This window comes from Pelmatolapia mariae, linkage group LG23 (genome assembly GCF_036321145.2).
Source record: "Pelmatolapia mariae isolate MD_Pm_ZW linkage group LG23, Pm_UMD_F_2, whole genome shotgun sequence".
In the NCBI taxonomy this organism is placed as follows: domain Eukaryota; kingdom Metazoa; phylum Chordata; class Actinopteri; order Cichliformes; family Cichlidae; genus Pelmatolapia; species Pelmatolapia mariae.
In genome coordinates, this window is record NC_086246.1 from 29340069 (window position 1) to 29355233 (window position 15165).

The window sequence follows — 15165 nt, forward strand, 5'->3', positions numbered from 1 at the left end:
TTCCTACTTCCTGATCAAGCAAAGTGAAAGGAAAAACAGCAGCCGGCATTTTTCTTTTTCTTTTTTTACTATCCACGGCTTATGGATGCAGACAAAGAGGAATGGTCCTAAAAGATGTGGTCTCTGTGATGTTTGGACACACTGAACTAGTACCACACTGGTAAGATTCATGACGAAGAGGCGGACAGTTTTTAAGCTTTACTTTTCGGCTGTTTCTCTGAGTCATGAGTAAAGAAAGCACACAGCCCTACCCTCTGGTTCCCATAAACTGCCTCCCCTCTATGGAGAAAAACTGTAATCTTATATAACTCAGTGAAGTATTCAGAATCTAGACTTTTAATCTCCAGTGTTTCACCTTCCTATTATTTTTGCACTAGATATCTGAAGGAATGGAAATGAACTGTAGATACATTGTGGTAAAGTGGGTCACTGGGTCCTAGTCCTATGTCCTTGTGTTTAGTATCTCTTTTCTGTCATGTGCCTCCATGTTTGTTTCTTTCCTTGTTTCGAGGGTGAAGTGTTTTCACTTCTCTCGTCACCCATCTGTATATATTCTGTCTGGTTTCCCTTTGTCCCTTGTCAGACTGTCTGTTCTTCTCATGTCACGTTCCAGGTTGTTCAGGTTTTAGGATCTATGTCTCTGTCTATTTTAGTTCTCCCAGTTTAGTTCTAGTTAGTTTCGTCTGAGTTTCCTTCTGCCATTTGTTTTGTATTCTTCACTAGTCTTAAACAAACAGCTGGCTCTTGGTTAAGATGTAGTTTTGCTTCCATGCATCTGCTTCTGGGTTCACACCACAAACTCCACAAAGTCTGCAGCTGCAGAATCTGACATCTACATAGGCTGGTTGGCGTTTGTGTTAAAATTAAGAAGTATGAGAGGTGAAGGAGGTTTTTCTCATATTTTAAAGACCAAAAAAAAGAAAATAAAGGAATTTTATGTAACTCACGTATTTCTAAAATATATTTTAAAAGGGAAGTTATTGTTTTTAACTTGGTGATATTATAGTAAAGCAGCTTTATTAGCAGGCAAGGCAAATGTCCTGCTGGAGAGTAAGGTTAGTAAGACATGTGTTATCTGTCCGGCTCGGATCGCTTCTTGTCTCCATTCGGATAGTCGGAAAGTTACTCTTCACTTATGAGCTACTGATTCCACAAGTTGAAATATCTTTCTACCTTTATCCTGCTCTGTATGTTTTGCTCTTGTAATCCAACCTTGGCTTCGTATTTTCTGCATCTTTAACAGAAAGAAACTGAAGGATTTAAGGTCAGCTAGAGCTGTTTTAAACAGAAAAATGTAGGCTGCCCATTGTTGGGGTTTTTTGAGGGTTTTAGAGAGGTCTTTGGATTCTGATTAAACTTCAGTACAGCAGAGCCATATTAAATAATAATGTACAGCTTAATAACTTGTACATGTATAAACTTGAAAATGCTCTAAATAAAATAATCAGTTACCATTGTGAGTTAGCCAGGTAAACAAGTCTGTTTTACTGGCCTGTCTCATTATGGCACCGCTGAAGATCATTCATGTGAGTCCAAGCTGGTGAAAAATAGAGAATACAATCTAGTTTCTCTCCCAAGGATTGGCTTCTTACCTCATCTTCTTCTGGTATCTTTATCAAAGTATATAAATAAATAAATAAATACTTAAGCACAAACTATGACAAAAAGAAAGAAAAAATATAAATCTAAATTACATTATTTAACTTGAAAGTTTTGAAAGTTTTTATTTACTGAAAATGTTTTCAGATATTTAAAACTAAATTTCCAGCAATGTTATTTATTCCCTTCACTCTTCTTACAGTAGTGTTTATTTCCTCATCATTTCCAGTACTCCACACTGACAGGGCTGATTGTGAGTTGGTGTTTTGTGTTCTAATGGTGACATCCAGTAGCGGTTTTAGATACGGGCGACACGGGCGGTTGCCCAGGGCGGCATCGTGGTGGGGGGCGGCATCACGGGCATCGGCAAAAAAAAAAAAAATGCTCGTACTCATGCTGCCCCGACATCATGCCAGCGCATATTGGGAATGGCATAGGCACCGATCGGTTTTCTATCGCCCATTTGCTGGGAGTAAGGGCGCCCTCCGTTTGCGAGGTGCGCCTGCTGCTTGCGGCACAGGGAGGAGAGGGCGGGGCGGCGGGGGATTCTCTGGCTGGCTGGAGCAGCATCTAATAACCAACTTGCAAAATAAAACAAAATAAAAACAAACCAACAACACGAAAACAGCAGACATTATGATACAGACTTATAATTTGCACCGATGTTTTTTCGAAATTCTATACGCGAAAAGTGAGCGCGAGAGTCAAAGTAAACTTTATTGGCATCTCCGCTACATACAGTCCAGTATATAGAGAGACGAGACGACGAGGCTCCGGTTATAGCAGTGCAAGTAAACAAACAATAAATATAAGAAGAGTAAGAAAATAAATATACACTTTAGGACCAGGGGTAAAGGGATCAATAACTATTTAAAATGTATATTTTATATTTTGTTGATTTAAAGTCTCACACACAATCCGTTTTTAAAGTTTAAAAAAAAGAGAAAAGAAGAGGAGGAGGGTAGCGACTTCCACAGTCGCTAGAGGCCGGGGATGGAGCCTGCCTATTTGCCTGACGCGCTGTCAACTTTACGCAATAATGCGAGAGGTGGAATTGCTTGCTTGTTTATTAAAGTGCTTGAAAAGTTTACAGAGCAATGTGATCGGCTCGCGATTCAAACTCTTAAAACATCACAGCTCTAATGCAACAAGGGGAAACTCGTTGTGCTGCGGTCAACAAAAACTACGGCTACCCAGCCCTCCTCTCTGTCAAAATCAAACCAGTGAAAGACAGACTGACAACGCCCTCTTAATGTCACCGCTAGCACCCACGTGACTCCCGTTACACATCACCATAGCAACCAAACAAATGAAAACCCAGTGATCATTAAAATTCAATACATTTAATTATGGCTCCTACAAGGAGAAACGAGCAAAAGATACAGGTAAGCAGATGTGTCATTGGATAATGGCAGGTCATGTATCCTAAAACATTAAGAATCAGAATACTTTCTTAATCCCTAAGGAAATTATGTGGGTTACAGTTGCTCCAAGAAGAAATGGTAAAAATAGTAACAGTAACAGACTAAACTCCAAACAATATATACAATAATATAATATTAATTAGTCAGTGTCAGTTGTTGATTTGTCCTGTTCTAATTGTATGACGAATTATGATGTCTGTTTGGTAGCCGTTTGCATACTATGCATACTCTCTCTCTCTTCATATATAGGGTCATATATGTGTGTGCGCGTGCGTGTGTGTGTGGGAGGGAGGGGGGGGGGAGGGCGCCAGAGGGCGTGTTCGCCCGGGGCACCAAACAGGCTAGGACCGCCACTGGTGACATCTAGTGGATCCTAAAAGCATTAACAGAAAGTGAAAGTGAAAGCAGCTCAGCCTGAACACACCCAGAGTGAACCGGTATCAGAGATTAAAAGAACAAGTTTTGAGAGACTGCCAAAAGAAAACAGTTTTTATGATATCTGGAGGCAGTGAGCGCAGCATCACACAGGTAAGAACTGCAGGAACTTCGTTTTAAGGTTGTTTCTAAATGTGACACGAAACTGTTGTACAGACTTTTTCTGACCTTTGGTTTCCACATCGCCTCCGCACAGAGGTCACCAGCTGTTGAGGTGAACTGGAAATTTGAGATAACATCATAAATATTTATAAATAACTCACTGCGTTATCTCTAGCTCTTTAAACTTCAGGTTTAAACTTTCTGTCTGTTCGTTTGGAGATCCGCGTTTTATGTTCTTTATGGTAAATGACCCGCATGTGTAGGTAGGCTAACCCGAGGAGCTCAGTGTTTGTTAAATTAAGGTGGTATGAGAGGTAAAAGGGGCTTTTTCGTTTCGACGAAAAACAAACCGGATTTTTCGTAAGTCATATAAACCTGTAGGTATTTTTATTACATTATTTTGAAACAAAGGGCTTCCTGTAACTTTGTGATGTTGTTGGTAAATAAGGAAGTTTTATTCGGATCAACAGCCCTGTACTTTGTCAAGTTCCAAATGCTACAAATTAAAATTTCCGGGATCATTAACACAAACAGAGTTAGAGACGCTCAGAGAGAAAAACGGAGATCTGTGGTTAGACAGCGTAGACAGATCAAGCCTATAAATGCAGCTTTCCGTAAAGAGCCTCTCATGCTCAGTCATTTGGGAGCTAACCACGCTAACCACTGCTAGCTCTGGAATGTCTCTGTGTCCACCCGGAAGAACTGGAGGCAGCCTCCACAACGGCCAGTTTATGGAAGTCGGTCACGTGGTGGTGACAGTTATCCTCGTTTGTGTACAGCTGTTACACTGTTATAATGAAGTTTAAATTAAGATTTATAAGTGCAAAGTTTATCATTATTATTAGTAGTAGTAGTAGTATTAATTGGAGATGCATTTACAAATGAAACCTAACTAAAACGAAACTAAAACCTAACTAAACTTTTAGTTTAGGAATAAAAATATAGCTCACACTTTAAAGTGCTGAAGACTTGCTGCTGATTTCAGTGTCCTGATGCTGCAGACTTGCATTTTAATAGCAGTTTCATTTCTCTCATTTATTTTCTAACATGCAAGTTTTTTTTCTTTCAAACGTGAAAGTATAAATAAAAACTCTTTTGCATCATCTAAAGTATATAAATATCTTAATATTTTACAAATGAATTTGTTTAGTTGTTAATAAAGTTCTGTCTGTATTCCAAATGTTTTATAAATATGTGACATAAATGTTCTAATGCGGTCTAAATTAATGTTAAATTATATCACCATAAAAAGCTGATGATTTTTGACATATTTGAACAAGCAAACATGTGATCTTTTTCAAAACATTGTCTACAAATAAATTTGCACATTACACCAAAACTACAGCTAACTAAATGCAACAAATAATTTGTTCAACATCAAGCATTATGTTATTATGTGGAAAACAAAACAAAACATCAAACCGTAGTATCTCCCCTTTTAGATGCTTTTTCACTCTTTATAATTGCTGGACAACAATAATAACAGTAATCCTGTCCTGGATTTTTCTCAATTTTTTCAATTTTTTCAGTTCTCCTGCTGCTGCTATCTGGACGAAGTTTAAACCATGACAACACTAATCCAATGAAGTCCACCTGGTCTGCAACTCGTCATACTTCCCATATCACCAGCCAGGATGTTAACACCCTAGCTTGATCAGGTAGCTCCACAGTCAAACACAGTAACATCAGCATCAACTGTGGTGTATTAAGCATCCACTTACTGGCAAGTGGCATCTTGTCCAGGATCTCCTCTCTGACTGTAAGTTAGACTTCTTGACTGAAACATTGGAACAGACTAGAGACTTTTTCTCACTCAATGAAGCCACTCCATCTGTCTTTTTGAACCTGTCATACTTGCGACGGGGTATTGCGATGATCCATTGCAAGCACTGGAAAGTTCTTCCTGTCTCTGTTCCCATCTTTCACTCATTTGAATTCACCACTTTAAAGCTCCCTTTACATACTCCTAAAATCATATGTACTGTTTACCGACCACCTAAGCCAGAGAAGTATTTTTTTAATGACTTTGCTGCTCTTCTTACTCATTTCTCTGTACTTTCTTCTAACATGATGATCTTTGCTGACCTCAACATTCACTTGTACAGTGATAATAACTCCAATTCCAGACAATTCACATCCTCCTCTCCCTTAATGCATTAGGTGATATACAAGTGGATTGCTATGGGCCTTAACAAAGTAGACTGGGATTAACGCTGGGGAAGCAGGTATGTAAGCAGGGTGCCAAGCTTGGTAGCATTGGAGCTGAACTGCATCTGTATGCAGTCTCTGGGTGTCCTCCAAAATGACAGATGTTGCCTCAGGTGTTAAATCACTGGGAAATGAGGAGTAATCTGGTATTGGGTCTGAGTGGCTCATCAGGAAACAGCTGTAGTGTAAAAGAAAATTCCTGTATGAAGCAGACAAACAGAGTAACAAGCTCCAATGCATTTATTTACTTGAAAGAAGCCAATAGTATGCACAATAAATGTCTATGCAAGAGCTCACCAAGGCAATCCTGCGAGTTTCATTTATATACTCCCTCCAACGTTATCCTATAACAAAAACTCAAAGGTTATAACAGGGGTCGGCAACCCTGGGCACGCGTGCCACAGCTGGCACGCAAAGGGTTAATTGATGGCACAACACGCAGTGAATTAATCTGAGAAGGTGCATTAAAAAATGAATGGCTGGGCCAGCAGTGCACATCACAAAAATCACAAAATTTTCACCTGCTGGACATCACTACCTGACAAGTTTAACTGTCTTAAGAACATTGCAGAGGCCTTATTGATAGTATTTGGCTCTACATATCTGTGTGAGCAGATTTTCTCTCACACGAAGAGTCGCCTCAGGTAGCCGTCTGAATGCTGGACACTCAGAGACCTGTGTCTCTGAGTGGGAGAAATTGTAGATTACACTTAGATTATATTTTTATATTTTTGACTAGATGTGTGTGAAGTTTTCTTTGAAGGTTTCATACATTCTTATATATTTGTTAAATTGTAAAAAGCAAGCTGCAGTTTGTTATCTGGGTTTACAGACAGACTGTTATAATATGTTGTGTCGACTATTATCACTGTATATTATTGCAGCATTATTCTCAATATTATCGAATTGCTAATTTTATTGAATTGCAAGTCATTGTTAAGCTGTAAATATTAATTGGGTTTAAATTATATATATATAAAACCTAATACATCAATAATATAATAACTATAAACAGTTCAAATATAGTTAAACTGTTTAAATGAACATTTTTAAATTGGTATTTTGATCTCCAGGTCAGTGAAGTTGGGTCAGCGTGTACACATAAGGAAACATGGCCTGCACATCACAGTCCGCGTTAGACTATGTCAAGCATGCCAAACCCTATCTTATAAGAGGATTAAAGGATCTCTCTGTGATTTTGGAGAACTTGAATCAGAAAGGAGTTCTTGGTGATGAAGAAGTCAGCAATATAAAGGCAGAGAAAACTGATGAAGACAAAAGAAGAACAACACTGATCTCAGTCACAAAAAAAGGGGAAGCAGCCTGCTATGAGTTACTCAAGATTATCGACAGGACAAGGAAGAGGACTTTAGAGAAACCGCTTCTTCCTCCTGAGAAAAACAGCGATGCTTCCACTGAGAAAAACAAGTTTGATCTGCATCATTGGATCAGCTGCTTTTCCTTCAAGGAGGAGACACAAGTCGATACAAACTACTTACAAGGTATTTTGCAGTAAAATCTTGATAAAAATAAAATCTTTGATGTACTGACGAACTGCACTTTAATGCATTGCACAAATGTATCTGTTACAACTGCTTTAATTCATAGTGAATTTGTTTTCTCACTGCTTTTAGGGCCAAGGTCATGCCACAAATATCAGGAAATGTTAAAGTCAAATGCAAAAGAGAAGTCAAATGAGTTTTGGGCAGCAAGTAAAAATTGGTTTGAAGGAAACAAGAGACCTGATCTGTCATACTCATCACTTATATTAGACACAGAGGAAAGTGTTCCTCCATCTAAAATAAAAAAATTTAAAAAAAGGAAAAGCAAGCTGAGTCGCCCTAAAAAACTGAGGACATACATCCCTGAAGAGAAACCAGACATTTCCCCCTGTGAGCTGCTGAAAACAGATAAAAACATTCTCTTGGTTGGAAAACCTGGAATTGGAAAGACAGCACTGACTTGTGAAATGTTGAGACTCTGGGCAGAAAGAGAAAGCAAAGAGCTTGATTACATGTTTTACTTTGACATGAGGGAAACAGCACAGATCGTGAATGCCAAAAATTTGGAGGAACTTCTTTTCAGCTTTTTTTGTGATCTAGATGAAGGCAAAGATGAGGTCTTACAGGACATACAGAGTCACTCTGACAATGTTACAATTATTTTTGATGGACTCACAGATCTCTCTTCACCAGTGGTTACAAAGATTTTAAAGAACAAATTACTACCTCTTGCAAAGATCATCATAACATGCAGACCAGATGATGAGGATAAAAAGTTGTTTTCTGGAGACTTTTACAGAGTGGAGGTGAAAGGCTTTAGTGAGCAGACTATAAAAACATACTTATCTGCAACACTCGGTGAAGATCAGAAGAAGGTTTTGAGTAGTGTGGAGTTGGTAACTCTTTGTCATGTCCCCATGTATGCACTGATGATGGCTGTTTGCTTTTCATCAAAAGATGCTCCACAGCCATGTACAATAACTGAGATCTACATCAATATTGTTCGATTCTGCCTTCAGATAAACAGCAGAACTAAGAACCAAAAGCTGAATTCCCTCATCAAAACCAAGAGAGAAGAAATTCTGTCTCTGGCTGAAGTTGCTTTTCTTTCAACCCAGCAAAAATCTGTGAACCTGACAGACCTGCCCTGTGAAGACAGCTGTGTCCTGTCCTTCCTGAAACCACTTCTCATCAAGGTGGCCCCGACTGAAACGATAACCACATATGCATTTCTCCATTACACAGTGCAGGAGTTTTTTGCAGCACTGTGGCTCCTGAAGAATCCTGATCAAATCAGAGATGTTTTTCAGCAGTGCCTCACAGAGGAGAAGAAACATATGAAACATCTGATCCCCTTCATGTGTCGACTGTTGAATGAGAAGAGCCCAAGTTTGATGAAGCATCTGATTCCAGATCAGGAACTGAAGAATACATCTAACTGGTTCTTCAAGGAGCTGATAAACACATTTTTTCCTCATCTGTGTGAGCAAGAAGAGGCTGATACTGAGGACAGTGGGCTCCATGTTGACATACTGTTCTTATGCCAGTGCTTGTATGAGTCCCAGAGTCCTGAAGCATGCATCTACCTTCTAGACAAACTGGACTACCATCTTGATCTCAGTGGAGACAGTCTGGATCCTTACCCTTGCTGTGCTGTGGCATATGTGGTCACTCAGTCAAAGGAAAGGAAAATATGGCTGAACGTCGAGGACGTGATGATATCAGAACAAGGAATGAGACAGCTCTTTGGATGCTTTAAAAATGTCCAATGGTAAGAATGAACATGCAGTTTTAGGGTTATATTACCGCTTAGGTTACAACCTGTAATAAGACTCATATTCTTGGTTAGTTTTACAATGAGGTAATGATCTCTTCTTTCAATTATAGGTCTGACTCTCTGGCTCGACAGCTGTGGGAGCTTTTTCTTATCAGTGAAGAGCAGATGGACTTTGTAACCTTACTCAGCCTAGATGGAAACCTTCACCTTCCAGTTGATGGTGAAAAACAGCTTTATAAAAGAGCTGTGGAAGTCATGCAGAGGATTCCTACAAAGGTTCATGTCTGCCTCTACTGGGACAACGAAACTCCTCCCTGTCACAGTCAGTGTGAGTTTCTGCTAAAGGCTTTCCCGTTCATCAGCTCAGTCAGGTATGTAGCTTTTCCTTTCAAATAATTATGTACCTGCTTATTTTATATAGTCTGTGACTGTTAAAAAAAAGAGACTTATTTTGTGGTGGCATTTTAAAAAATAGAAAAGGAGCTTTAAATTTTGAACTGAAAGCTGGACAATGTGATTACCGTAAATCCCGGACTACAGAGCGCACCTGATTAAAAGCCGCATGCTCTAATTTTAGAAAGAAAATCAATTTTGTACTTGTACAGGCCGCACCGGATTTAAAGCCGTATGCGTTTCACTTGTAATATGAGATACACAGAAATATTACACGTGAGGATTTTTAACGTTTAATTTAATCCGTAAGGTAACATAAACATTTTAACGTAACCGTTATGGTAACATACAAAAATACATACTGCAAATGCTTTTTTTCCTCGAACAGCGCCTGTAACACGGCTACCTTTAAGTATACGTACGTATCGGTAACACACAAATTACGATGCTTTTTTTTTTTTACGGAACAGTGCACAAACAACATTACAATGTCTCTTAACAACCGGTAAAAAATATATACTGCATATATACTACTTATCAATTTTATTCGTCTACTGTTACCAGGCAAAATGTTTTTGGCCGCATGAAAAAAAATATGCATTAGCCGCACATCAGTATACGCCGCAGTGTTCACAGTGTGGGGAAAAAGTAGCGGCTTATGACTCGAAAACTACGGTAAATCTGAGGCCTTACATTTCATAGAATCCGAGAGGCCTCAGGCTGGTCTCATGGTGCTTGATGAATCTGAATGTCTAATTTGTTAGTTTTCATTTCATTCATGAAACCCCAATTCTGAAAAAGTTCAGAATTCGGGGATACTATTTAAAATTTACATAAAAAACAAATAGGAATTCTTATAAACCCATATTTTATTCACAATAGAATACAAAACCTATTAAATATCAAAACCTGTTGTGAACCAAAGAAAATTTAACATTTTAGGGAAAATATTAGGATATTTTGCATTTATTGGCAGCAACACATTTCAAAAATTTGGGATGAGAGCAACAAAAGGCTGGTACTAAAAAGAAAAAGCTGAAGGGATGTTTTGCAACTACTTAAGAGCATTTACCATTCAGAATAATGTAGTGTAAAAAAAGACTTTGAAGATCTAATTATCTACAGTACATAATATCATCATTAGATTCAGATAATCTGAAAAAAATCTCTGTGTGCAAAGGACAAGGATGAAAAACAATATTGGATACTTATGACCTTTGAGCCCTCGGGCAGCAAACCAGCATGATTATGTCATGAAAATAATAATAATAATAATAATAATGGATTGCATTTATATAGCACTTTTCTAGACACTCAAAGCACTTTACAATTCCTCTATTCATTCACTCTCACATTCACACACTGGTGGAGGCAAACCACAGTTGTAACCACAGCTGCCCTGGGGCAGACTGACAGAAGCGAGGCTGCCATATCACGCCATCGGCCCCTCTGGCCAACACCAGTAGGCGGTAGGGTGAAGTGTCTTGCCCAAGGATACAACGACCAGGACAGACAGAGCATCACTGCATGAACTCGGGAATACTTCCAGAAATCACTGTCTGTTTACACAGTTCACTGTATTATACCAACACAGTATCATGGCAAAGCCTGTTATAGACATGCTGGCCCACAATGTCCCTTCCATGCTTTCCCACACCAAAGCATGTACAGCATGCAAAGGTGAGGGTATGGACATACACCGACTGGTGAATTGAGAGCTTGAATTTTACACTCACTCGTAGTTGCAAAACATCCCTTCAGCTTTTTCTTTTTAGTACCACCATGACAGACCGGGAGCGTTCGGATTACTGCAGCCGCAGCACCACTCTGTCTGTTGATCTCCCGCTCCTCGCTCACGAACAAGACCCTGAGCTACTTACTTTTCTGGCATAGGATCATGAGCTCAGACTTGGATTTGTTAATTCTCATACCTGCCGCTACACACTCAGCTGCGAACCACTCCAGTGTGAGCTGGAGGCCACCACCTGATGAAGCCAACAGAACCATATCATCTGCGAAAAGCAGAGATGAGATTCTGAGACCATCCAAGTGGAAGTCTTCTGCCACTTGGCTACACCTAGAAATTCTATCCATAAAAATTATGAACAGAATCAGTGACAAAGGACAGCCACTGCTTGCCAGAATCTCTTTGAGGCACTCCCAAAGTCTTTTTCCATGGCCTCACTGAACTCCTCCCACATCCCAGTGTTTGCTTCAGGCACTGGTGTCCACTGTCTGGTTTGGTGGTTACCACAACAACAGGCATCAACATGCCAGCATAGATCTGATAACATGATTATCTAATTGATCATTGACCTGTGGCCTAGAGTATCCTGGTCCCACGTGCACTTATGGACACCCTTATGTTCGAACATGGTGTTTGTTATGGACAAACTGTGGTCTGCACAGAAGTCCACTAGGAGAACACCGCTTGTGTTCAGAACTGGCAGGTCATTTCCCCCAGTCACACACCTCCATGTCTCACTGTTGTTGCCTGCTTGAATATTGAAGTATCACAGTAGGACGACAGAGTCCCCAGGTGGAGCACCCTCAAAGACCCCACATAGGGACTCCAAGAAGGCTGGGTACTCTGAACTGTACCATAATCCATAGACCATAATCGGGACCTGTTTCCCGAGCAAAGGTGTAGGGAACCAAACCCTCTCATCCACCAGGAAAAACTCCAATGTACAGGCAGCACGCAGAGAACATACTAACCCACCCCAGTCTGCCACCTCTCATTAAAGGCAACTCCAGATTGAGACAGTCCAGCCCCTCTCCAGGTGACTGGCTCTGGAGCCCAAGGCATGTGTTGAGGTGAGCCCGACTATATCTGGCCGGTAGCTCTCAGCCTCATGCACTTACTCAGCATCCTTACCCCACCAGAGACGTGACTTTTCATGTCCCACTGGCTAGTCTTGGTAGTTGGGGATCGGTTTGCCAATGTCTCCACGCCTTGCAGCCTCCCAGCACACACTGCATCTGACTCCTTCAGTGATGTAGATGGTGGACCTACAGAAGGGTGAGCCCATGTTCTTTTTGTGAGCTTTGTATGGCCAGACCCCATGGATTCAACTTTCGCCCTTGGGCATATTCCCTGTGCCTTGCAGCAGGGTGGGGCCCCTTTGACCCTATCCCAGGCAGGGTCAACTGTTGCCTAGGTCTTTCACTCATAGGGATTTTGCATCTGGGTCCTTTTCTCCCCATCACTAATTGTTTCCATCCGCCCGCTCAATCACATGGCTGCCTGTGTTTCAGTTTTATTTCGACAACTTTTATTCGACAACTTGTTGCCGGTGCCAATTTTAAATTGAGGGTTCTTGGGAGGAGCAGTGCTGACACCAGCTTCTTCTACTTTTCTTTTCAACAGGTGCAGATTATCAGTGTTTTCTCTCTCTCTTTCTCTCTCTCTCTCTATCTTTTCTCCTCTATTTTTCTCTCCCTCTCTTTCTATTAATTTTCTCCCCAGTGTTTATTTCTTGTTTTCTTTTCCATCCCCCTGTCTTGTCCATTATGGTTGTAATAACTCAAAATAAAAAAATCCTAGTAAAGTTCTAATAAAATATGACTACCAAGTGGACCATTATAGCAAATGTTGTAATGCTTCAGTAGTGAAAATAAATCTGCTTGACATTTTTTAGGCTTCAGACAACAGTTGTGATTGCTACACTGCCAGACGGGACAGGGGGAATAAAGTTTTAGCCTTGGCCAATAAGGATCTGTGTGTGTGAAACTGGTTGCAGAAATTCGAAATGAAAAGAAATGTGTCACGTTCCCATCATTATATATGATTATGAATGAGAGAAATTATATTAAGCATTTTGTAATTGTTAAACACAAAATCATAATTTATACATGATTTTACTGAACCACGCTTAATTAAAATACATTAAAATAAAAATATAATCAGGTCTAAATTTAACCAATATAATGAAAAAGAAAATATCATCTATGAAATGATTCTAATAACAGGCATCTCACTGACATTTCATATGGAGTGGCTTGTTTAAGCTACAAGATGGCCTCAGAGACTGTGTGTTGTTGATGTGAGAGAGAAGGATGGGAAGGGGGAGTGAGTGAGACACTAAGGAGCAGTAATCTAAAAGAATGTCTGACTTTAACATGTATGATTTAAAAATAAGTTATATTTAATATATTGTGACCGACAAAAATAAGATTATATATAAGGTATAAATAGAAATATTGTTTAATATATTATTTCCCTCTGCTGGTACTGGAATTCTGCATGTGTGCCCACTTCACACTTTGGAGAGGGGAAAATGTGAAATGGCCACAGTGGACCGCCATGTCTATTACACACTTTACCATGATATCGGGTTTAACTCCACATGTTAAAGCTCATATAAGATCGTGTAAAGAAGACGTGAGAACATGAAACACTGCTCCAGAAACATTGCTGTCTTCTCTAGAAAATGTTGACCCCTCATCCTCTGGACTAAAGTACTTAGTCCTCTGTTCAAAAGCTTGCATCTCTGACAGTATAGAGCTGCATGGAATCGGCAGCTTGCTCAAGCAGAAAGGCATCATCAGTTCTAAAACTTATAAACAGGTTTTAGAGCAACATATGCCTTTAACCTAAAGACAATGACCTTTTTTAGGGAAGGCCCTACATATTTCGCTCAGATAATGCTAAACCAGATACTGCATCATAGTAGAATAGTTCAGGTGGTGAACTGGCCTGCTGGCAGTACAGACCTTTCACCAGTTGACACATGACAAAATGAAAAGAACTATTGAGTAGCTTGAATCCTCTATCAGACAGGACTGGGACCACACTCCTCAGATCCCAGGTGTTTAGTGATTGTTGATAAAAGAAGAGAGGGTGCTACAGAGTGGTAAACATGGCCTCATCCCAACTTTTTGGAGACATTTTGCTCCCATCAAATTCATTTTCAACATTTGATATGTTTTTTTATGTTCTATGATGACCAAAATACTGCTTCATGAGATTTGCAAATCATATTACTCTGTTTGTATTTATATGTCACACAGCATCATAGCTTTATTAGAACTGGGTTTGTACAAGCATTGACATTCTGCACAAAATATCCATCATAATTGTTGTGGTTACCTATTTGTACAACAGCATGGCACGGACTCTGTGTCTCTTCCCTGCTGTGAATTGTATTATTTTTTTTAAGATTAAGATTAACACAAATGTATTTGTACATGTGAAATTCTCTTATTCAGCTTTAGAGGTCCAGTTTCATGGAGCCAGGAGAAATACAATGGGACACTGGAGAGGGAGCAGAAGAGGCTGTTCATGGATTTATGCGTGAAAGCAGCACTTCATGATGGACCAAACTTCTACAATGTAGTGAAGATGCTCCTCCCATTGTTTCCTGTTAAGACTAACTTAGACAACATCTTTCTTGATTTGTTTCAATATGTGAATAGCAAAGAGTTTTTAGGTGACTTTCAGGGTTTGAGGCCATTTTTCCAGTCAGCTCCTGCAGTCTGGTCCATAAACCTCTCAGAGAGAAAGACCTCCATCCTCCTGGAAGTGCTGAAACTCCAACCAGAGAAGAAACAAGTGGAGCTGACAGGCTGCTCACATGAAGAGAGTGAAGTGAGGAGTTTCCTGCAGTGTCTGCCTTATATCTCACAGCTCAGGTAAATATGTTGGATATCTATTTAAGTTAGCAGCTGCTCAATCAAATTATTGTATGTCTTCAAGAATATTATCTATTATATTTAGAATCTG

The 15165-nt window shown here is 39.7% G+C and overlaps 1 protein-coding gene across 1 annotated transcript; it reads left to right on the forward strand.

Annotated features, from left to right (window-relative positions):
- Window positions 1–5225: 5225 nt before the first annotated feature.
- On the forward strand, window positions 5226–15078 carry LOC134621212 (protein NLRC5-like). Its single transcript, XM_063467643.1, has 6 exons — window positions 5226–5319; window positions 5721–5785; window positions 6842–7270; window positions 7403–9041; window positions 9158–9418; window positions 14652–15078. The coding sequence occupies exons 3-6, from the start codon at window positions 6880–6882 to the stop codon at window positions 15076–15078; spliced, it is 2718 nt and encodes a 905-aa protein (XP_063323713.1). The 5' UTR covers window positions 5226–5319; window positions 5721–5785; window positions 6842–6879.
- Window positions 15079–15165: the final 87 nt, after the last annotated feature.

Excerpts from the sequence above, each read along its gene's own strand:
- LOC134621212 (XM_063467643.1), top strand. The coding sequence starts at position 6,880 with ATGGCCTGCACATCACAGTCCGCGTTAGACTATGTCAAGCATGCCAAA. Across the intron at positions 9,042-9,157 it reads TGCTTTAAAAATGTCCAATG|GTCTGACTCTCTGGCTCGAC; the intron begins GTAAGAATGAAC and ends TTTCAATTATAG. Across the intron at positions 9,419-14,651 it reads CCGTTCATCAGCTCAGTCAG|CTTTAGAGGTCCAGTTTCAT; the intron begins GTATGTAGCTTT and ends TCTCTTATTCAG.